Raw genomic sequence first — 24,140 nt, forward strand, 5'->3', positions numbered from 1 at the left:
GTGTGTGTGTCTGCGTGTGTGTGTCTGTGTGTGTCTGCGTGTGTGTGTTTGTGTGTGTGTATGTGTGTGTGTCTGCGTGTGTGTGTCTGTGTGTGTCTGCGTGTGTGTGTTTGTGTGTGTGTGTGTGTGTGTGTGTGTGTGTGTGTGTTCGTTTATGTTTGTGTCCACAGTCGTAGCCAGTGTGCTGCTGTCGTCTTTGTTGGCATTTTTGCAACCTACTCAAAGCAGTAGCTTGAAATAGACAAAGTTATTAATGCAGTATTCATTGCATCAAGAGGACTGACTGATTGACTGAATCAGACAGCTGAGCATGTGACTGAGCCTGACTAATACTCTGCGAGTTTCGGTTCAGCCACGTCAATGCTGTTGAGTGAATGAGAGAGCTCTGAATGCAGCCGTGCTGCTATGGTGATATGCTGTAACCTCGTTGGTCGGAACGCTTGTTAGCCAACCACACTGCCCCGTGCCAGCTCTGAGGTTTTGTTCTGCCAATGGGGTTGGGTTCTGAACTTCAACAGAAGAGGGATAATAACAATACAGACAAACAGAGCCAGAGAAACAAACAGATCAAAATAGAGTCACGCCACGCGGCCGTGCCTTTACCAGGGGAGAGCCTCGGGGACCCCTGCGCTCCCCTGACTGTGTGACTCCCCCCCTGCACGCCACGCGGCCGTGCCTTTACCAGGGGAGAGCCTCGGGGACCCCTGCGCTCCCCTGACTGTGTGACTCCCCCCCCCTGCACGCCACGCGGCCGTGCCTTTACCAGGGGAGAGCCTCGGGGACCCCTGCGCTCCCCTGACTGTGTGACTCCCCCTGCACACCACGCGGCCGTGCCTTTACCAGGGGAGACCCTCTGGGACCCAGTGTCAGTACTAGCATTATTATTATTATTATTATTATTATTATTATTATTATTATTATTAGAATTAGTATCATAATCAACATTATGCCCAGATGGACCTGCATTGTGGAGTAAGAGTCGTTCACTAGGCACTAGGGGGAGCCAGAGAGATACACAGCTACCCTATGCTTTACCAGACCTCTCTATGCTTTACCAGACCTCAGTGTGCTTTACCAGACCTCTCTGTGCTTTACAATGCTTCCCTATGCTTTACCAGACCTCTCTGTGCTTTACAATGTTTCCCTATGCTTTCCCAGACCTCTCTGTGCTTTACAATGCTTCCCTATGCTTTACCAGACCTCTCTGTGCTTTACAATGCTTCCCTATGCTTTACCACACCTCTCTGTGCTTTACAATGCTTCCCTATGCTTTACCAGACCTCTCTGTGCTTTACAATGCTTCCCTATGCTTTACCAGACCTCTCTGTGCTTTACAATGCTTCCCTATGCTTTACCACACCTCTCTGTGCTTTACAATGCTTCCCTATGCTTTACCAGACCTCTCTGTGCTTTACAATGCTTCCCTATGCTTTACCAGACCTCTCTGTGCTTTACAATGCTTCCCTATGCTTTACCAGACCTCTCTGTGCTTTACAATGCTTCCCTATGCTTTACCAGACCTCTCTGTGCTTTACAATGCTTCCCTATGCTTCACCAGCCCTCTCTGTGCTTTACCATATTTTCACTGTGCTTTTACCGTCCGTGGACAACTTTTGGAACTTTTTTTTTTTTTGCGTGGGTTGTGCGGTCCTTCCTCGTTGCATTGTGGTCCCTGTAGTCTTTGAGCGCGATGGTTTATGGGCTCTGTAGTCCCTCCCCCCCCTCCCCGCGGTGCAGTGTGGGTGACTATATTTGTAAACTGCGCGTTGCCTTGCACGATTTAGCCCAGTTTAAATTTCCAGTGACTCGTTTCGTGGGCATTTGTTTGATCGATTTCAGATTCCACCGGCCGCCCCGAACCGATTTGATTCGTTTATTTTCATACGGGCTGAAGCAGAAAGAGGTCGCGGGAGCAGAGGTAAGCGGGAGCTGGCGAGAGAGGGGATTGGGCAGCGAACACAACAAACCCCGCTGCTTCGGACAGGTGAACCCGGCGGAGGCCGGAGTTCATTCACGGGGGCTGTGGGTTATATATATAACAAAACAGGCGGGCAAACGTTAGTTTTGGGCAGGTTAGTGTGTCCCCACAAGAAGGGCAGAGCCAGGGGTTTGGGGAGGAAAGACTAAATCATAATTTAACGCGCAGGCCTCCGCGTTCTCGGTGAATCCCCGGGTTGGAGTTGCGATCTCGGCCCGCGGAGAGAGTCAGGTTTCAGTTGCCGTGAGTCGTGTTTTGTCGTGTGACTGTGTTTTTCTGCGGGGTACACACGACGAGGCGTTATTTTGTAATTGTTTTACGTGGAATTAAACAAAAAAAAAAGGTTTTTGAAAATTAATAATAACGTTTGTGTGTGTAGAGATTCTAACTTCAAAGTGTGTTTTTAAACAAAGTAAATTCTGTGCTTAAGTTATTGCGAAATAACTGCCGGTACTTTATTTATTAATAATAATAATAATAATAATAATAATAAACTCCGAACAATACAGCCACAAACCCCAGACCACTAGACATATTTTCTGTGTAGACTCGTGTTGTCGACTGTTGTTTTAATACAAGTTAAAACATACGTCCCGATTGGTTAAAAAAAAAAAGTAGTTAACGAAATTCGTTAGATCAAATCGTATATTAATAAACTTTATTATCCTTATATAAAAAAAAAAAAACACGCTCTTGTATTTTCACAACTCTTTAAAATGGCATCCGGTTTATATAAGGCGATTTGTTTGCTAGTCTTCTGTTTGTGCTCTTAGGTGTGTTGTGTATTTATTTTTGTTAATCCTAAGCGCTTTAACTTGTATTATTAAAGGTGTTTAACATATGTAGGCTTTGTAACATCTGGAGGGGAAATGTTTGTAATTTGAATTTAAATCAAGGGAAGTAATGTTAAAACTCTACAATGCATTAGTAAGACCTCATCTAGAATATTGTGTTCAGTTCTGGTCACCTCGTTACAAAAAGGATATTGCTGCTCTAGAAAGAGCGCAAAGAAGAGCAACCAGAATTATCCCGGGTTTAAAAGGCATGTCTTATGCAGACAGGCTAAAAGAATTGAATCTGTTCAGTCTTGAACAAAGAAGACTACGCGGCAATCTGATTCAAGCATTCAAAATCCTAAAAGGTATAGACAATGTCGACCCAGGGGACCTGAAAAAAGAAACAAGGACCAGGGGTCACAAATTAGATAAAGGGGCATTCAGAACAGAAAATAGGAGGCACTTTTTTTTACACAGAGAATTGTGAGGGTCTGGAACCAACTCCCCAGTAATGTTGTTGAAGCCGACACCCTGGGATCCTTCAAGAAGCTGCTTGATGAGATTCTGGGATCAATAAGCTACTAACAACCAAACGAGCAAGATGGGCTGAATGGGGCCTCCTCTCGTTTGGAAACTTTCTTATGGTCTTAATGTTTAGGGCTGTGCCGATTTCATTGTGTGCAGATCAATCGTGATGCTTTCTTTACATCATTAAAGAAAAGGGCTTGTAACCAGGAGGTCCTCGGTTCAAATCCCACCTCAGCCACTGACTCATTGTGTGACCCTGAGCAAGTCACTTCACCTCCTTGTGCTCCGTCTTTCAGGTGAGACGTAGTTGTAAGTGACTCTGCAGCTGATGCATAGTTCACACACCCTAGTCTCTGTAAGTCGCCTTGGATAAAGGCGTCTGCTAAATAAACAAATAATAATAATAATTAAGAGGTCTGTATCATTTGTGGTGTGATCCGAAGCGCAGCTAGTTGTACTATTAATTCAGAGTGCTTCTTGAGTGAAGGATTACGTTTGGGTTTTATAGCTGATATAAAAACAGAACACCCCCTTTCCCAAGTTTAATTTGTACAAAATTAAAATCAATTCCAAATATTTTTCATATACTGATTAGCCATATCATATTTAAATATTTTTGGAATCTTTACATAGGCTTTATTTTCTTCCTCTCTCTCTCCTCTCTCTCTTCCTCTCTGTCTCCCTCTCTTCCTCTCTGTCTCTCTCCCCCTCTCCGTCTCTCTTCCTCTCCCCCTCTCTTCCTCTCCCCCTCTTCTCTTCTCTCTTCCTCTCTCCTTCTCTCCCCCTCTTTTCTCTCCCCCTCTTCTCTCCCTCTCTCGCTCTTTCTCTCCCTTTGTCCCTCATCTCTCTCTCTCTACCCTCTCTTCCTCTCTCCTTCTCCCCCTCTCCCTCCTCTCCTCCCTCCCCCTCTCTCTCTCCAGTAGGATGTACAATGGGATCGGGCTGGTCACCCCGCGAGGGAGTGGCACCAACGGCTACGTCCAGCGCAACCTGTCCACCGTGCGTCCCCGGAGGAGCCGACAGGACACCAGGACAGACGAGGAATTGGACAAACTGGAGAGCAGCCTGACCAGAGCCCCCAACCCCGAGATACTGGAGCACGAGAGGAAGAGGGGGCTGGAGCTGAAGTGTGCGCAGCTGCAGGACATGATGGAGGAGCAGGGGTGAGGAGAGGGGAGAGAAGAGAATTAACCCTTTGTGGTCCTTTGTCGGACCCTGTCCGACATCATCCAAAAAACCTTTTTTTTTTCACAAGGGTATACATGGATTATAAAATAAATAAGACAGGCCTCTTCAGTGAGTCACAGGAAAACAATTCCATCTCAGGTTTCTGTGACAGTTTAGAAACTCCGCCTTCGCTCTCGTAGTTTATGACGGCACAGAAACCCTAGATGGAATTATTTTCCTGTAACTCACTGAAGCCCCTCTATTATTCTATATATAATGTCCTGGGGAGGGAAGCTGACAGGATATGATGTTTCCCAGGTACTCTGTGCAGGAGATTGATGAGAAGGTGTGTGTGTCTGTGGGAGTCTCTCTGTGTTAGTTTCTCTGTGTGTGTTTATCAGGAGATCGATGAGAAGGTGTGTGAGTATGTGAGTCTGTGTGTTAATGTCTCTGTGTGTGTTTATCAGGAGATCGATGAGAAGGTGTGTGTCTGTGTGAGTCTCTCTGTGTGTTAATGTCTCTGTGTGTGTTTATCAGGAGATCGATGAGAAGGTGTGTGTCTGTGTGAGTCTCTCTGTGTTAATGTCTCTGCGTGTGTTTATCAGGAGATCGATGAGAAGGTGTGTGTGTCTGTGTGAGTCTCTCTGTGTGTTAATGTCTCTGTGTGTTTATCAGGAGATCAATGAGAAGGTGTGTGTCTGTGTGAGTCTCTCTGTGTTAATGTCTCTGCGTGTGTTTATCAGGAGATCGATGAGAAGGTGTGTGTCTGTGTGAGTCTCTCTGTGTGTTAATGTCTCTGTGTGTTTATCAGGAGATCGATGAGAAGGTGTGTGTCTGTGTGAGTCTCTCTGTGTGTTAATGTCTCTGTGTGTGTTTATCAGGAGATCAATGAGAAGGTGTGTCTGAGTCTGTGTGTTAATGTCTCTGTGTGCTTGTCAGGTACTCTGCAGGAGATCGATGAGAAGGTGTGTGTGTGTGTCTGAGTCTGTGTGTTAATGTCTCTGTGTGCGTTTATCAGGAGATTGATGAGAAGGTGTGTGTGAGTCTCTCTGTGTTAATGTCTCTGTGTATCAGGAGATCGATGAGAAGGTGTGTGTGTGAGTCTCTCTCTGTGTGTTAATGTCTCTGTGTGTGCTTGTCAGGTACTCTGCAGGAGATCGATGAGAAGGTGTGTGTGTGTCTGTGAGTCTCTCTGTGTGTTAATGTCTCTGTGTATCAGGAGATCGATGAGAAGGTGTGTGTGAGTCTCTCTGTGTTAATGTCTGTGTATCAGGAGATCGATGAGAAGGTGTGTGTGTGAGTCTCTCTCTTTTTTTTAATGTCTCTGTGTGTGCTTGTCAGGTACTCTGCAGGAGATCGATGAGAAGGTGTGTGTGTGTCTGAGTCTCTCTGTGTGTTAATGTCTCTGTGTATCAGGAGATCGATGAGAAGGTGTGTGTGAGTCTCTCTCTGTGTGTTAATGTCTCTCTGTGTTTGTCAGGTACTCTGTGGAGGAGATCGATGAGAAGGTGTGTGTGAGTCTCTCTCTGTGTGTTAATGTCTCTCTGTGTTTGTCAGGTACTCTGTGGAGGAGATCGATGAGAAGGGGTGTGTGAGTCTCTGTGTGTTAATGTCTCTGTGCTTGTCAGGTACTCTGTGGAGGAGATCGATGAGAAGGTGTGTGTGTGTCTGTGAGTCTCTGTGTGTTAATGTCTCTCTGTGTTTGTCAGGTACTCTGTGGAGGAGATCGATGAGAAGGTGTGTGTGAGTCTCTCTCTGTGTGTTAATGTCTCTGTGCTTGTCAGGTACTCTGTGGAGGAGATCGATGAGAAGGGGTGTGTGAGTCTCTCTCTCTGTGTTCATGTCTCTGTGTGCTTGTCAGGTACTCTGTGGAGGAGATCGATGAGAAGGGGTGTGTGAGTCTCTCTCTCTCTGTGTGTTAATGTCTCTGTGTGTGCTTGTCAGGTACTCTGTGGAGGAGATCGATGAGAAGGTGTGTGTGTGTCTGTGAGTCTCTGTGTGTTAATGTCTCTCTGTGTTTGTCAGGTACTCTGTGGAGGAGATCGATGAGAAGGTGTGTGTGAGTCTCTCTCTGTGTGTTAATGTCTCTGTGCTTGTCAGGTACTCTGTGGAGGAGATCGATGAGAAGGGGTGTGTGAGTCTCTCTCTCTGTGTTCATGTCTCTGTGTGCTTGTCAGGTACTCTGTGGAGGAGATCGATGAGAAGGGGTGTGTGAGTCTCTCTCTCTCTGTGTGTTAATGTCTCTGTGTGCTTGTCAGGTACTCTGTGGAGGAGATCGATGAGAAGGGGTGTGTGAGTCTCTCTCTCTCTGTGTGTTAATGTCTCTGTGTGCTTGTCAGGTACTCTGTGGAGGAGATCGATGAGAAGGTGTGTGTGAGTCTCTCTCTCTCTGTGTGTTAATGTCTCTGTGTGTGCTTGTCAGGTACTCTGTGGAGGAGATCGATGAGAAGGTCGCCACCTTCAGGCTGATGCTTCAAGAGAAAGAGGAGCAGCCGATCAAAGAGGGAGCGCCTAGCGAGAGACCCACGTGAGTCTGTTATACACAACGCACAACCACACAACTCTACACAGCATGCAGGATGACACACACACACACACAACTCTGCACCTGTGCAGACGCACAGCATGCAGGATGACACACACACACACACACACACAACTCTGCACCTTTGCAAACGCAGACGCACAGCATGCAGGATGACACACACACACACAACTCTGCACCTCTGCAGACGCACAGCATGCAGGATGACACACACACACACAACTCTGCACCTTTGCAAACGCAGACGCACAGCATGCAGGATGACACACACACACACAACTCTGCACCTGTGCAGACGCACAGCATGCAGGATGACACACACACACACAACTCTGCACCTTTGCAAACGCAGACGCACAGCATGCAGAATGACACACACACACACACACCTCTGCACCTCTGCAGACGCACAGCATGCAGGATGACACACACACACACAACTCTGCACCTTTGCAAACGCAGACGCACAGCATGCAGAATGACACACACACACACACCTCTGCACCTCTGCAGACGCACAGCATGCAGGATGACACACACACACACAACTCTGCACCTTTGCAAACGCAGACGCACAGCATGCAGAATGACACACACACACACACACCTCTGCACCTCTGCAGACGCACAGCATGCAGGATGACACACACACACACACACACAACTCTGCACCTCTGCAGACGCACAGCATGCAGGATGACACACACACACACACACACAACTCTGCACCTCTGCAAACGCAGACGCACAGCATGCAGGATGACACACACAACTCTGCACCTCTGCAAACGCAGACGCACAGCATGCAGGATGACACACACACACGGACACACCCCCTCTCTCTCTGTCGCCAGGGCAACGGAGACGCACCAGCTGGCCGCAGCCAATCAGCTGAAGAACGAGCGCCTGAGAGCGGCCTTCGGTATCCGGGATGACTACGAGGACGGGAGCTCCTTCCACCCAGAGAGGAGAGCGCGAGAGCGGGAGAGGAGAGAGCAGGAGGAGAGGGGAAAGAAGGAGTACATGTGAGTGAGGGAAGGGGGAGAAAGCAGGGGGGTGGGAATCAGACTCCTGTTCCACAGCAGTGTGATCCATTCCAGGTTTTACTACCAGCTTGATCAGCCCCCCAGTGTGTCTAGCTAACAAGCTCAGGTGTGTCTTATTATTAAACTCAGCAGTGTGGAGTAGTGGTTAGGGCTTTGGACTCTTGACCGGAGGGTCGTGGGTTCAATCCCCAGTGGGGGACACTGCTGTTGTACCCTTGAGCAAGGTACTTTACCTAGATTGTTCCAGTAAAAACCCAACTGTATAAATGGGGAATTGTATGTAAAAATAATGTGATATCTGTATAATGTGAAATAATGTATAATGTGATATCTTGTAACAATTGTAAGTCGCCCTGGATAAGGGCGTCTGCTAAGAAATAAATAATAATAATAATAATAATAATAATAATAAACTCCTAGCGAAACCAGGGACTGGATCACACTGCTGTGCAGTTGGAGTCTGATTGGAAGCAGGTTATCTCTTTCCCATCAAAGGCAAAGACTTATTCTTTTTTTTTTTTTTCTCAGAATTATCCCAGAGGATTCGGAAGGCTCAGCTTCCCCACCACCCCACCGTCACAACAAGAAAAAGAACAAAACAAGAGAGAGGTGAGAAAGAGGGGGAGCAGAGGAGAAGAGATTCTGATACCATCGATAACTATAGCACTTTTCTTAAGATTATCGGGGCGGGTCTCTGCAGAAACCGGGGGGGGCTGAGAGTCGGGCGAGGGTCTCTGGTGTGGATCGGGGGCTGATTTCACTCGATCCACACCAATTATTCAGTTAATAATTGGAATTATAGCATATATAATTGATTTGGTTTTTACAGTGCAATTACACACCTTTCCAAGCTGACGTTTTAGTGTGTCTGTGATTATATTGTAATTCTCGCAGTGCGGGTGTAATTGAACTACACAGCGTTTGTAATTGGATTGAATTCTGCTGTGACCCTAGTTTGACCCCCGAGGTCTAGCACACACCGATTCATAGGGGTATCCTGATCGAGCTCTCCGTGGAATCAGGTGCGAGGGTCTCTGGTGTGGATCAGGGGCTGATCTACCAGTTCAGAGTGAAGAAACAGCTGCTTGGGTTTGTGTGGGTCGCTGCTCTCCGCAGAGTCTTTAAGAAAAGCAAGCGATTGATCACAAACTCCAAACAGCTGTTTCTTAATTCACTCTGAACGGGTAAATCAGATAATCTGTTTGTGTAGCTCTAGTGGTCTGCCTGTCTGTCATGCTTGAATGTTTGGTTTTATCTAGAGAAACGCTCGTCCGATTGGGATGAAACTCGCTCAGGTCCTTCTTGAGCTCAGAAGCTATTGAGAGAATCTGGGGGGGGGGAGTCTGTCTGTCTGTCTCACACTCATATTTACAGTGGATCACTGCAATGTAGGTTTTAATTTCTGTGTTTTAAAATCTTGTTTTAGGAATTCAGACAGCGGATCTGCGTCGCCACGGAGATCGAAGAAGAAGAAATCAAAGAAAAAGAAACAGAGGTAACACCTATTAAAAATATTTAGTGTAAATAATAATAATAATATGGACAGCAGTGTGGAGTAGTGGTTAGGGCTCTGGACTCTTGACTGGAGGGTCGTGGGTTCAATCCCAGTGGGGGACACTGCTGCTGTACCCTTGAGCAAGGTACTTTACCTAGATTGCTCCAGTAAAAACCCAACTGTATAAATGGGGAATTGTATGTAAAAATAATGTGATATCTTGTGACAATTGTAAGTCGCCCTGGATAAGGACGTCTGCTAAGAAATAAATAATAATAATAATAATAATAATGGAATTTAAGCATTATAACACTATCTACTTCAGAAGAAATTTAAATAAACAGAGATAGATATCTAGATAGAAATAGCTAAAAAAAAATGTACAAAATTAAAGACAGATACATTGTTGCCCTGGATAAGGGCATCTGCTAAGAAATAAATAATAATAATAATAATAATAATAATTAATAGTAGTATTGGGGATAATTGGTTATTATTAATGCTTATTTATTTGTACTCTTATTATTATTATTATTATTATTAATAATTATGATTATTACTGTGTGACACACGCATCCACAATGTTTAAAATTCACATCCTTGTATTTAATGTATTATGCCTTGTTCCTCACTATCTTGTAAAGCGCTTTGTGACGGTGGACCACTATGAAAGGCGCTATATGAAATCGATTGATTGATTGATTATTTGTTTAGTGCTTATTGGTTCAGTGACTGTCGTTTCTGTTCGTGCTCAAGATTACTATGGTGATATTTGTTCCTTTTATCCCTTCCTCAGATCCAGCTCTGAGGAGAAGCCTCCAAATCGCGGGTGAGTTCAATCTGACGAGACGACAAGAGCCTTTATAATAAACTGCAACTTAAACTTGGTCTTTTTATAGTGTGTGTGTGTGTCTCTCCTTTTCAAACCTGTTTTCAATCCCTCTCTCTGTCTGTCTCTCTCTCTCTGTCTGTGTGTCTCTCTGTCTTCTCACTCCTCACTCTGTCTCTCTGTGTCTCCCTCTCTGTGTCTCTCTCGCTTCTCACTCCTCTCTCTGTCTCGCTTCCTGTCTCTTCTCTCTCTCTCTCTTTCCTCTTGCCACCCTCTCTCTTCTCACTCTCTCTTCATTCTCTTCTCACTCTCTTCTCTCTCTCTCTCCTGTCTCTTCTCTGTCTCTCTCCTCTCTCTCTGTCTCTCTGTTTTCAAACCTTCCCTCTTTTTTCTTTCTTTCTCTGCCAGGTCTCGCAGCCCGAAGGACAAAAGCAAATCGAAGGGAAAAGACAAGAGACACAGGTGAGAGAGAGAGAGAGAGAGAGAGAGAGAGAGAGAGAGAGAGATTTACCATTCGGAGAGAAACGAGTGAAGTTTGGGTTTGTGGTTCTTTTGGTCAGTGTGTTGATAAATCCTCACTAAATGTTCTCTCCTTCTCCAGAACCCCCAGCCAGTCTCCGCCCCCACAGAGACGAGGTCATAAAGGAAGCCCCGCCTCTTCCTCCTCCCCTTCCTCTAGAGGCAGTCCAAGGTCAGTCGCTATTTTTTTATCCAAACTATTAAACACTTAACTTAATACATTGACTGACTAATGTTTCCACTAGAAGTCTTTCTCAGCGTCTTCAGTGTCAATTCAATGGCAAACCTTTCCCACTAGAAGTCTTTCTCAGCGTCTTCAGTGTCAATTCAATGGCAAACGTTTCCACTAGAAGTCTTTCTCAGCGTCTTCAGTGTCAATTCAATGGCAAACGTTTCCACTAGAAGTCTTTCTCAGTGTAAATTCAACGGCAAACGTTTCCACTAGAAGTCTTTCTCAGTGTAAATTCAACGGCAAACGTTTCCACTAGAAGTCTTTCTCAGCATCTTCAGTGTAAATTCAATTCCTTTGAACATTTTGCTTTCTCCCCTTTTCAGCAAGTCCCCCGTTGCCCTTAGAGACGCACAACCCTCTCAGCCAACCAGGAGAGGCGAGAGGGGAAGGGGGAGGTCCCCGGCTCGGTCAGCCACGCCCCCGAGAGGCAGGAAGGGGCAGGTCCACAAACGCAGCAGTGACGAGCGTTCTGGGAGCAGAGAGGTGAGAGACTGTGTGTCTGTGTCTTTTGAAGCATGTTTGACGATGTATTTTCTATGTCTTTATGGACCAGACCTGGGTTTAATTTTGTAATTAATTGCAATTACAACGTCTTTTTAAATGTAGTTGAATCATGGCAGGCCCATGGTGGTCCAGCGGTTAAAGAAAGGGGGTCTTGATACCAGGAGGTTCAAATCTCGGCTCAGCCACTGACTCCGTGTGTGTGTGTGACCCTGAGCGAGTCACTGAACCTCCCTGTGCTCCGTCCTTCGGATGAGACGTAAAACAAACGAGCTCCTATTGGAAGTGACTCTGCAGCAGCAGCAGCAGTTGTTGATGATGCAGAGTTCACCCCCCTAGTCTCTGTAAATCGCTTTGGATAAAAGCGACTCGTTAGTAATTGTAATTGTACCATATATAATTGAATTGGTTTTTACAGTGCAATTCCAGTGCGATTTATAATTAATTCCTGCAGCACGGGTGTAATTGAACTACATAGCGTTATTTCTGCTGTGACCCTAATTTGACCCCCGAGGTCTAGCACACACCGATTCATAGGGGTATCCTGATCGAGCTCTCCGTGGAATCAGGTGCGAGGGTCTCTGGTGTGGATCGGGGGGCTGATTTACCGTTCAGAGTGAATTCAGAAACAGCTGCTTGGGTTTGTGTGGGTCGCTGCTCTCCGCAGAGTCTTTTAAGGAAAGCAGTGATCGTCACAAAGCTGCTGTTTCTTACTTCACTCTGAACGGTGAATCAGCCCCTGATCCACACCCCTGATCCTCGCCTGGTTGTCTGCACCTGATTTCTGAGGAGAGATCCGCCCAGACTACTTTTTTAAATTAAGAGATTTTTTTTTCCACCTTATTTATATATGTATCTATTTTGAAACCCTTTTGATTTATTTTGATAAACAGAAATCCCCAGGCCGTCCCCCCACAGACGGAGGCAACAAGGGGGGTCCCAGAGAGAACCCCAAAAACAGATCGGGGTCCCCAGCTGAGAGGAGGGGAGGCAGAGGAAACACCCTCAGGGGGGAGAGGGACTCTCCTAAACGCAGACAGGGGGGGTCGTCCCAGGACAGGGGGGACAGGGGTTCCCCCAAACACAGGCGCAGCCCCCCGAAACACAGCAGGGAGACCAGACACAGGTGGAACAGCCCCGAGAGAGAATCGAGAGCGGAGAGAGGAGAAAGGGGGTCCCCTAGGAACAGGAGGGGGACCCCAGAAAGAGAGGTGGATCCCAGAGCTGAGAGGGGAGACAGGAGAGGAGGCGATAGGGGGACCCCAGAAAGAGCGCCGCACTCCAGATCTGAGAGGAGAGACAGAGGAGGAGGAGGAGGGGAGAGGGGTTCCCCTGACAGAGAACGGAAGGCGGGGAGACAGGAACGGCGACGTGACTCCGATAATGGAGATCGATCGAAGAGGAGGTCGCCCAGCTCTCGTTCTTCATCATCATCATCATCATCCTCTTCTTCCTCCTCCTCCTCCTCTCCCTCCCCGTCTCCCTCCCCCAAAGCCAACGGGAGAGACCGGAGGAGAGAAGGAGGGGATCAAGGGAAAAAGAGAGGAGCAGAGCAGGATACAGAAGAGGCTGCTGCTTCTACTGCAACTGATGCAGCTGAAGTAACTACTACTACAACTGTTACTACTACTACCACTAGGGATGAAGATAATAATGTTACTAGAAGTAACCGAAGCAGAGGAACTGACAGTCTGGCTTGCAAAGAACGGGACAAAAGGGTGACCGAAGTTCCGCCATTAAAGGAGAAGTCCGGGTCGAGCTTGAGCCCCGAAATCTCCACTACCTCTCGCGCAGAATCCTCCAAGACCGTCTCAGAGACGGGGGGGAGGAGGAGGGATGAGAGAGGCGAGGAGAGGAAGAGGGACGAGAGAGGAGGAGGAGGAGGGGATAAGGAAGAACCGTCCAGTTCGACCACGGCCACGAGAAGCGGCGATCGGGATGTTCGCCAGGATGGCGGAATCGCAAACGGGAGCAGCCGGGAGAAGTCAAGGATCGGCGGCTCGGAATCCGGAAAGCTGGGATCGGACTCGGCCCAGCCGGGTCCCACGACAACGGTGACGGGAAGCAAGGAAGGAAAGCCGGAAGTCGAGGAAGAGGAGGAGCGCCGAAGGGCGAAAACCGCGACCAAGAAAAAGGAGGGAGAGAAAAAGGAAGGGAAGAAACCAAGAAAGGATAGCAGTTCCTCCACCAGTTCCAGTTCTGGTTCCAGTGGTACCAGCTCTTCTAGCGGGTCCAGCAGCAGCAGCAGCAGCAGTGACAGCAGCAGTAGCGGGACCGACTCTTCGGATTCTTCTTCCAGTTCCTCTTCCGAGTCCGACGACCAGAAGGTCAAAAAGTCCAAACTAAAAAACAGCTCTGCGATTGCTGCTGTAGAGGAACCAGCGGGAAAAGCTCATAAACGGAGGTCCAGTGGAAAGGAGGATAAGGACAAGGGAGTTGGCGCAGCAGCAAAGTCTGGAAAAACTGATAAAAAGCAAGTGGAGGAGGAGGCGACCGAGAGGCGAAGGGGCAAGCATCTGCCTTCGGAAGAGGAGATGGAAGCAGATTCTTCGCGGTCGAGATCGGAGCCGAAGAGGGACGCAGTCGCTGCTGTTTCTCCGGTTTTTCCAAGGCGCGGAGAAGCCGGGAAGAAGAGGGATTCGCCGTCTCCGGGAAGAGAGAAGGAGAGGGATCATTCACCAGAGGAGAGGAGGAGGAGGAGGAAGGAAGAAGATAGTAGTGAAGTGTCTGGGAAATCCAGGTCCAGAGAGAGGTCGACGACTTCTCCCAGAAAACAGAGACGCTCTCCTTCTTCTGAGAGGAGAGGGAAGGGAACGAGATCAGGCTCCGGGATTCTGGATAAGAGGTCTTCCGACATCACCAGCGGAGAGAGGGGAGAAGCTCAGTTTGGTTCCAGACCCAAAGAAAGATCCCCGCCCGTTCTTCCTTCTCGCAGCCACCAAAGTGATTCATCTCGGTCTCCAGTCGCGGACAACAGCAGAAGAAGCAGATCGTCTTCCAGGACGTCTTCCACCAGGGAGAAGAGACCCAACGAGAGGCGTTCCCCTTTGTCTGCGAGAGAGGATAGCGGGGTCTCGAAGTCTTCTAAGACGCTAGATAATAAGACCCCGGCTTCGAGGCTCGCCCCCAAACCCAGCGAGAGATATTCCCCGAGCGCGACACACACAGACAGCGACTCCTCCTCGTCGCCCTCCCCCGAGAGAGGAAGCAAATCCCCGCCCAAATCGAAGGCCCCGGTCCGGTCACCCGCTGTCTCCAAAGCCGCCTCTCCCATCGGCGCGGGTTCGAGGCAGCCCTCGCACCCCCCCGCGGCCAGCCGCAGCCAGCGTTCTGAATCTCCGGTCAGGAGAAGCAGCCAGACTCCTCCCCCCCGATTAGGCAGGTGGGACAACAAAGTGTCCGTGCCTTTCCGGGGTAAAAGGTCCTCGGTCGGGCAGCTGTATTCTCCGACCGGGAGAGATGACTCGGACTCTGATTCGAGGTCACCGGTCAGACAAAAGAGTGGGTCGCCCCCCACGAAATCGCACTCTCCTGCCGCAGAGGCCACCAAAACGGGGGAGCGTCCGACTTCCGCGAGATATCAAAGGGAGAGCCAGGATTCTGAATCTCCGGTCAGGAGAAGTAGCCAAACTCCTCCTCCTCCTCCTCCTCCTCCTCCTCCTAGCTCAAGCAAGTGGGCGAAAGTGTTCTCTCCTCCTTCCCGGGCTAAGAGGCTGACCTCCGGGCAGTTGGGTTCTCCGACCGGGAGAGACTGCGATCCGTCTGTGAGGGATCCCAAATCGAGCAGATGGGATAAAGAGGAGGAGGAAGAAGAGGAGGAAGTAGCCAGAAACTCGTCTCCGTCTGCAGGAGAACGGAGGGAGTTGTACTCCCCGACCGGCAGACACGGCGGCGACTCCTCGCGATCGCTTTCCCCGGCGACAGAACGGAGTCCGTCTAGCGCTAGAAGGGAAAGCTCGATTCTCAATACGACTTCCACCGCTGCTCCTCCTCCTACTTCCTCCAAGGACAGGAGCTCCGCAGACCGGAGAAAGAGGTCCCAGTCCAGGGAGAGGAGAACCAGCAGGTCCCCCCTTCCTCCTCCTCCTTCCTCCAAGGACAGGAGCTCCCCAGACCGGAGAAAGAGGTCCCAGTCCAGGGAGAGGAGAACCAGCAGGTCCCCCCTTCCTCCTCCTTCCTCCAAGGACAGGAGTTCCCCAGACCGGAGAAAGAGGTCCCAGTCCAGGGAGAGGAGAACCAGCAGGTCCCCCCTTCCTCCTCCTTCCTCCAAGGACAGGAGCTCCCCAGACCGGAGAAAGAGGTCCCAGTCCAGGGAGAGGAGAACCAGCAGGTCCCCCCTTCCTCCGCCTTCTTCCTCCAAGGACAGGAGCTCCCCAGACCGGAGAAAGAGGTCCCAGTCCAGGGAGAGGAGAACCAGCAGGTCCCCCCTTCCTCCGCCTTCTTCCTCCAAGGACAGGAGCTCCCCAGACCGGAGAAAGAGGTCCCAGTCCAGGGAGAGGAGAACCAGCAGGTCCCCCCTTCCTCCGCCTTCTTCCTCCAAGGACAGGAGCTCCGCAGACCGGAGAAAGAGGTCCCAGTCCAGGGAGAGGAGAACCAGCAGGTCCCCCCTTCCTCCTCCTACTTCCTCCAAGGACAGGAGCTCCCCAGACCGGAGAAAGAGGTCCCAGTCCAGGGAGAGGAGAACCAGCAGGTCCCCCCTTCCTCCTACTTCCTCCAAGGACAGGAGCTCCCCAGACCGGAGAAAGAGGTCCCAGTCCAGGGAGAGGAGAACCAGCAGGTCCCCCCTTCCTCCTCCTCCTCCTTCCTCCAAGGACAGGAGCTCCGCAGACCGAAGAAAGAGGTCCCAGTCCAGGGAGAGAAGAGACAGTCTCTCCCCCCAGCAGCAGCAGACCGCTATAAGAAGAGAACGATCTCCTCCTTCTCAGAAGCCCAGGGGTTATTCCTCCCCTCCCCAAAAGAGAAGGGGGGCAGAGAGACGGGGGTCCGATTCCTCCTCCTCCTCCCCTTCTCCTCATAGAGAGGGGCCCAGATCGCCCCCCATGCAGTACAGGAGCTCCAATCCCTCGGCCATTCGAAGGGAGAGGTCCCCTGCCCCAGTCCGGGCTAGAGGCTCTCCGCTGGGCAGCAGGGGGCAGAAGCGATCCCATTCCAGAGAGAAGGATTGGAAAAGGGGCGGAGATAGGCTGTCTCCCAGATCACATGATAGGTATGTTACCTGAATGAGTTTTATTGTAATTGCTCTGTGTAACGTTTTTTGCTGTTGATAGTGTGTTCTGTCTCCCTGAGTAAAAAGTAAATAAATAAACTATATGGACATAATTTAGGTCTTTTTTATTTAACCTCATGTAAACAAAGATAAACTATAAAATGACATTGCAAAAGAAAGTCTACCGGAAGCCAGAAGTCGTACAGTAGAATTTCATGTTTCAAAATGTCACCTTTTTTCAATTTGTCAGTATGTGGAAAACTACAAAGCGGTGTGGAATTCAATATGTTAACAAGGGAACATTATTCAGCAGCTTTCATTGGACTCTATGAAGCTGAGGGAGTTCATTCTATATAGAGGGTGTGCAATTCAATATGTTAACAAGGGAACATTATTCAGCAGCTTTCATTGGACTCTATGAAGCTGAGGGAGTTCATTCTATATAGAGGGTGTGCAATTCAATATGTTAACAAGGGAACATTATTCAGCAGCTTTCATTGGACTCTGTGAAGCTGAGGGAGTTCATTCTATATAGAGGGTGTGCAATTCAATATGTTAACAAGGGAACATTATTCAGCAGCTTTCATTGGACTCTATGAAGCTGAGGGAGTTCATTCTATATAGAGGGGGTGCAATTCAATATGTTAACAAGGGAACATTATTCAGCAGCTTTCATTGGACTCTATGAAGCTGAGGGAGTTCATTCTATATAGAGGGGGTGCAATTCAATATGTTAACAAGGGAACATTATTCAGCAGCTTTCATTGGACTCTATGAAGCTGAGGGAGTTCATTCTATATAGAGGGTGTGCAATTCAATATGTTAACAAGGGAACATTATTCAGCAGCTTTCATTGGACTTTATTAAACAGTTATTTCTGTAGGGTGATGATGCTAAACTTTTTGATCGCAGCTGAACCTCAATCTTGTCCCGTTCCAGGTACCCTCACTCCACGAGAGGCCAGCAGTCCCCCGCTGGGAGGAGAGGCGGGGGCAGGTACCAGTCCCCAAAAAGGACCCGAAAACGTTCTCGATCCGCCTCTCCTTACTTGAGCAGGAGAGGCTCGCCCCTTACAAGAAGGGAGAGGGGCAGCAATGCGGACAGTCGAGGCTTCTCTCCCGTTTATCACCGCAGAGGGGAGAGGGACAGGAGGAGAGAGTCGCCACCTCCAGCGGCAGCTTCTAGAACCTCCGGGCGGCGCCGGTCCAGTTCCAGATCGCGGAGACCAGGTTCCCCCAGGGCTAGGAGGAGTCCGACCAAGAGGTGAGCTTTTTGGGGGGGGGGGGGGGGCGGGGTTGATGATGATGAAACTCCATTTAACACCAGGCAGGGATGGGAATCGGACTCCCGCTGCACAGCAGTGTGATCCAGTCCTGGTTTCACTAGGAGTTTAATAATCAGACACACCTGAGCTTGTTAGCGAGACACACTGTGGGCTGATCAAGCTGGTAGTAAAACCTGGAATGGGTGACACTGCTGTGCAATAGGAGTCTGATTCCCATTATTATTGGGAATTATTATTATTATTATTATTTATTATTGTTATTATTATTATTATTATTATTTATTTCTTAGCAGACGCCCTTATCCAGGGCGACTTACAATTGTTACAAGATATCACATTATTTTTTACATACAGTTCCCCATTTATACAGTTGGGTTTGTACTGGAGCAATCTAGGTAAAGTACCTTGCTCAAGGGTACAGCAGCAGTGTCCCCCCACCTGGGATTGAACCCACGACCCTCCGGTCAAGAGTCCAGAGCCCTGACCACTATTGCACATTTCCATCTCTGCGTTTAGAGTTTTGTATCTTGAAAGAAGCTTGTCCTGATTTTGTTGTGAAACACCTAAGCTAATGGCGATGTGTGGTGTTTTCAGAAGGTGTTGAGAGTGTCTGACTGTAGTCCCCTCGTCTCCTCAGGTACCGTGCTTCCCCCCCTCCCTCTCGGAGACGTTCCCCCTCCAAGAGAACGCGCTCCCGCTCTAGAACACGTTCTGGAGCAGAGAGGGAGCGGAGCCGGCACTCACCCCCTCCACCAGCCAAGGTCCGCGGCTCCCCGATCCAGAACCGCAGAACTGGACGGGTTCCGGAGCGGAAACCCAGAACCCCTCGCTCCTCCAGTTCCTCTAGCTCATCTTCCTCGTCTTCGTCATCCTCCTCCTCCTCCTCCTCCTCCTCTTCGTCCTCCTCGTCCCCCTCCCCCAAGCGCAGGGCTGGAGACCCCCCTAAGGGTTCCGTGTCGCCCGGGGTGGCAGCTGAAGACGGAAAAGAGAGAAAAGGCAACAAGTCTAGGTCTCCCGGTCCGGTTGAGAAAGTCCAGGGAAGTTGTGGGTCACCCGTCAGCAGCAATGCAGCAGATTTGAAAAAGAGCCGCTCTAGAACCAAGTCCAGAACCCCGCCCGATTCCACTGATGCTATCGCGGCGCTCCCCGGGGCTGGTCCGGCGAGCAGGAGCCGTTCGCGTTCCAGGTCTCCGGAGCAGAGGCAGCCGACCCCACCGCTGGAGGGCAAGGGAAACTCTCTGAGTGGATCCGGTTCTGGAAGCCCTGCAGCTGCCCTCAGCAGCGGGAGGGGGTCAGGGTCTAGATCCCCCAAGGCTCAGTCACAGGGTTCTAGGACCCCGGCGATGAGGCGGTCGCGTTCTAGGTCGGTCAGCCCCAGAGCAAGCGAAGCCGGTCAGCCAGTAAAGAGGCAGTCCGGTTCCAGATCTCCCAGGAGCCCCGCGAAGAGCCCCTCAAGTTCCAGGACTCGTTCCGGATCGCGTTCTAGAGCGCATTCTAGAACCGGAACCTCGGAGAACTCCGGAGAGCCGCCGGTTAAGAGAGGGAGGGCGGAGCTAGCAGTGGCAGAGGAAGACAGCCAATCGAAGCAGCCGGGGAGGGGAGAGGCTGACAGGAAGAGGCAGAGCCGGTCTTCATCCTCCTCCTCCTCCTCATCCTCCTCCTCCTCCTCCTCTTCATCTTCATCGGGGGATTCAGAGTCCGAGGGAAGCAAAAAAGTCAGGTTTGTGTTTTGTTTTGTTTTTTTAAAGGTTTTTAAAGGCTTGTTATGTAGAGGGGGGTCAATTTCCAATTCCCTGTTCAAAAAAAAAAAATAAAAAAAAAAATCCCAACACATTGATCAGCATTTATTTTTTTGTTTTTAGTTCACAGTCCCAAGGGGGCGTGTCTGAACCCAAGGAGGTGGGGAGTAAGAAGAGTTCCTCCTCCTCTTCCTCGGACTCCTCCCCCTCCTCCTCCTCCTCTTCCTCGGACAGCGAGACTCCGGTAAAGACACCTGCAGGAGAAGATGAGAAACGGTGAGAGACTGAATCTGTCTGTCTCGGGCCTGGGAATCAGACTCCCGCTGCACAGCAGTGTGATCCAGTCCTGGTTTCACTAGGAGTTTAATAATAAGACACACCTGAGCTTGTTACCTAGACACACTGGGGGGCTGATCAAGCTGGTAGTAAAACCTGGAATGGATCACACTGCTGTGGAACAGGAGTCTCATTGCCAGCTCTGCGTCACTATTGCGATCAAGCTTGTAATTATTATTATTATTTATTAGCAGACACCCTCATCCAGGGCGACTTACAATTGTTACAAGATATCAATTATTTTTACATACAATTACCCATTTATACAGTTGGGTTTTTACTGGAGCAATCTAGGTAAAGTACCTTGCTCAAGGGTACAGCAGCAGTGTCCCCCCACCTGGGATTGAACCCACGACCCTCCGGTCAAGAGTCCAGAGCCCTGACCACTACTCCACACTGCTGCCCTATATGTTGATTCACAGAAAAATAAAACTCTTAATATTATTATTGTTGTTGTAGTAATACTAACAATATATATTATTTTTATATAGTGCATTTCATAGTGGCACACCATCACAAAGTGCTTTACAGAGGCAGGCTGTGAACTGCGCATTATATGCAGAGTCACTTCCAATAGGACGTTATCTCATCCGCAGGACGAGTTGGGTTAGAAGGATATAAATACATTTTAATAGCTAGGGATATAGATAACATGGAGACAATGATTTGACAGCAGTGTGGAGTAGCGGTCAGGGCTCTGGACTCTTGACCGGAGGGTCGTGGGTTCAATCCCAGGTGGGGGACACTGCTGCTGTACCCTTGAGCAAGGTACTTTACCTAGATTGCTCCAGTAAAAACCCAACTGTATAAATGGGGAATTGTATGTTAAAATAATGTGATATCTTGTAACAATTGTAAGTCGCCCTGGATAAGGGTGTCTGCTAAGAAATAATTAATAATAATTAAGTATTCTCTCGCTCTCGCTCTCTCTCTCCCTCTCTCTCTGTAGCCCCAGAAAGCCAGCTGATTCGCTGAGAGACTCGCGATCGCTCAGCTACTCCCCACCCACCGACAGGAGAAGATACGCCCCTGCCCCGCCCGCTCGCAGGTGAGCAGCCAATCGCAGACCCCCCCCCCCCCCCCCCCTCGTCCTTGAATAGACAATCGACCCCCTCTTGAAATGCATACAGTCTGCACCCCAAATATGACTCCTATTGCACAGCAGTGTGATCCATTCCAGGTTTTACTACCAGCTTGATCAGCCCCCAGTGTGTCTAGGTAACAAGCTCAGGTGTGTCTTATTATTAAGAACTGTTGATGTAGAACTGACAGTCTTTGTGTGTGTGTCACAGGGGTCAGAGGTCACCCAGCCACTCCCCTCGAAGAAAGAGGAGAAAGGACTCCCCAAAACCCAAACACAGGTGAGCAAGACTTTGTTAAACACGGGGGTCCCCGAGGGTCTCCCCTGGTAAAGGCACGGCCGCGTGGCGTGCAGGGGGGAGTCACACAGTCAGGGGAGCGCAGGGGTCCCCGAGGGTCTCCCCTGGTAAAGGCACGGCCGCGTGGTGTGCAGGGGGGAGTCACACAGTCAGGGGAGCGCAGGGGTCCCCGAGGGTCTCCCCTGGTAAAGGCACGGCCGCGTGTCGTGCAGGGGGAAGTCACACAGTCAGGGGAGCGCAGGGGTCCCCGAGGGTCTCCCCTGGTAAAGGCACGGCCGCGTGGTGTGCAGGGGGGAGTCACACAGTCAGGGGAGCGCAGGGGTCTCCGAGGGTCTCCCCTGGTAAAGGCACGGCCGCGTGGCGTGCAGGGGGGAGTCACACAGTCAGGGGACCGCAGGGGTCCCCGAGGGTCGAGGGTCTTCGCTGGGGATTCCAGTGGGAGAGTTGCATTGGAGTTTCATTCAGGTGAGCTCAGAGCGGACACCTGCAGGGCTTGGCCTCCAGGGGGCGGTAGCTCGCTGACATCCGCTCGGGAGTCCCTGGGTGTGGAAGAGGAAGCTGGCTCGTGGGATCGGAGGACCCTCGCTGAACCTTCACATCTCCCGAGCAGCTGTGAGGGGGGAGGGGCAGGGGGGAAAATAATAATTGGGCACACTAAATAACTTTAAAAAGATGGAACATGTTTTTGAATGTAGAATCTATTTTTTATCACGGCTAGCCTGAGCCTGTTTCTCATCAAGAAGTATTATTAATAATTATTATTATTGTAATGATGTTGGTAGTGTTTATTTACTTTTTCTGTTTTCTTTGCAGGTCTCCTTAGCGAACGAACGAAGTCCGTGATTGTTATAATGAATGAGTACATCAAACTGTGAAAAAAAAAAAAAAAAACTCTGAATTCAAGAAGGGTGAATAGAGAAGTGAATTCAACAAGAGGATCTCTGTCATTTATAAAAAATAAACCAAACAAAATAAACGCAACATATGAACTCGACAGACAGACAAACTTTTTTTTTTTCTTCCCTATATTACATGTTTCTATGTCGATCGACCAGATTTTGGGAAAGAAGCTATTATTATTATTATTATTATTATTTTGTTTTTGGCTTTTTTTTTTTTTAAATGAAGTGGATATTTAATAAATATTGTAATATAGCTGAGTTAGTTATGCAGAGCCCTCTCTCCTCCACAGGATTAAACATGCTTTTTAGGGGGGAGATGGGGGGGTATACTTTCAGATGAGCGAGTTTGAGAGAGAGATTAGTAGCAGAATTGAGGATTAAAATTATGCATGACCAGGGATGGGAACGAGACTCCCACTGCACAGCAGTGTGATCCAGTCCTGGTTTCACTAGGAGTTTAATAATCAGACACACCTGAGCTTGTTAGCCAGACACACTGGGGGCTGATCAAGCTGGTAGTAAAACCTGGAATGGATCACACTGCTGTGGAACAGGGAGTCTGATTCCCATCCCTGCATCACTATTGGAAACAGGCGGGTGATTCACAGACAAGTTCAAATCTTAGTGGAGTGAGAGTAGAAGCGGACTCACTTCGGGCTAAATTGGAAGGTGTGTGTTTTTTTTTTTTTTTTCTTTTCCCATTTATATTTCTGCTTTTGTAAATGTGTTTTTTCGATGATTAAATACTTTAATTTGCCTCCAAAATACGCGGTGTGATTTTTGTCTGTGACTCTGTATGCTTATATATGTACCTGATAGTGACGCGATCCAGCCCTCTGAAATGTCTTTATAATATACAGCGCTAGACCCTGATACTGATGCGATCCAGCCCTCTGAAATGTCTTTATAATATACAGCGCTAGACCCTGATATTGATGCGATCCAGCCCTCTGAAATGTCTTTATAATATAAAGCGCTAGACCCTGATATTGATGTGATCCAGCACTCTGAAATGTCTTTATAATATACAGCGCTAGACCCTGATATTGATGCGATCCAGCCCTCTGAAATGTCTTTATAATATACAGCGCTAGACCCTGATACTGATGCGATCCAGCCCTCTGAAATGTCTTTATAATATACAGCACTAGACCCTGATATTGATGCGATCCAGCACTCTGAAATGTCTTTATAATATACAGCGCTTTTTTCTTCTGTTAAACAACTAAATGGTAAGTCTGACTTTTTTCATTTAAAAAAAAGCGACTCCTGTTATCAACTCAACGTAAATACAGTCGCGCTGCAGAACGATTTGTAAGAAATACTTCATTTTTTTCAGTTGTAGTTGTAATAAAAGATGAGTCTCTTACGAACAGGTAGCGATCTCGTTCGCAAATCCTGCTTGCAAATGAAAAATTAAAAGCTGGGCCGATTTTTAAAAAGCCCGTGTGGTCGTTTCACAGAATCGTCTGCAATTTAAGTCGCTTTTACTAGGAAGGCGTTTCTCGGTGTGTGAGTGGGAGACACGAATGGCATCATTAGTATTAATTAATTATTTCTTAGCAGACGCCCGTATCCAGGGCGATTTACAATCGTAAACAAAAATACATTTCAAGAATCACAGTCCAAGTATTAACACAATTAAGAGCAAGATAAATCATAGGGCAGCGGTGTGGA

General features: G+C 48.7%; 1 protein-coding gene across 2 annotated transcripts; it reads left to right on the forward strand.

Moving 5' to 3' along the window:
* Positions 1-1,728: 1,728 nt before the first annotated feature.
* On the forward strand, positions 1,729-23,228 carry srrm2 (serine/arginine repetitive matrix 2). 2 transcript variants are annotated; one of them, XM_059017012.1, is made up of 17 exons: positions 1,729-1,918; positions 4,203-4,445; positions 6,872-6,976; positions 7,849-8,019; positions 8,569-8,649; positions 9,467-9,535; positions 10,332-10,364; positions 10,773-10,826; positions 10,966-11,055; positions 11,439-11,598; positions 12,510-16,822; positions 17,762-18,085; positions 18,745-19,827; positions 19,970-20,122; positions 21,132-21,230; positions 21,475-21,543; positions 22,375-23,228. In XM_059017012.1, exons 2-17 carry the CDS (start codon positions 4,207-4,209, stop codon positions 22,382-22,384), a joined length of 7,053 nt encoding a protein of 2,350 aa, XP_058872995.1. In that variant the 5' UTR covers positions 1,729-1,918; positions 4,203-4,206; the 3' UTR covers positions 22,385-23,228. The 2 variants fall into 2 exon arrangements, with proteins under 2 accessions (XP_058872995.1, XP_058872996.1); XM_059017013.1 differs by having other exon boundaries at positions 4,206-4,445.
* The last annotated feature ends 912 nt before the right edge of the window (positions 23,229-24,140 follow it).

The sequence above is a fragment of the Acipenser ruthenus genome, chromosome 54, assembly GCF_902713425.1.
Source record: "Acipenser ruthenus chromosome 54, fAciRut3.2 maternal haplotype, whole genome shotgun sequence".
NCBI lineage: Eukaryota > Metazoa > Chordata > Actinopteri > Acipenseriformes > Acipenseridae > Acipenser > Acipenser ruthenus.

Excerpts from the sequence above, each read along its gene's own strand:
- srrm2 (XM_059017012.1), top strand. The coding sequence starts at position 4,207 with ATGTACAATGGGATCGGGCTGGTCACCCCGCGAGGGAGTGGCACCAAC. Across the intron at positions 11,056-11,438 it reads TCCTCTAGAGGCAGTCCAAG|CAAGTCCCCCGTTGCCCTTA; the intron begins GTCAGTCGCTAT and ends TCCCCTTTTCAG. Across the intron at positions 20,123-21,131 it reads GCAGGAGAAGATGAGAAACG|CCCCAGAAAGCCAGCTGATT; the intron begins GTGAGAGACTGA and ends CTCTCTCTGTAG.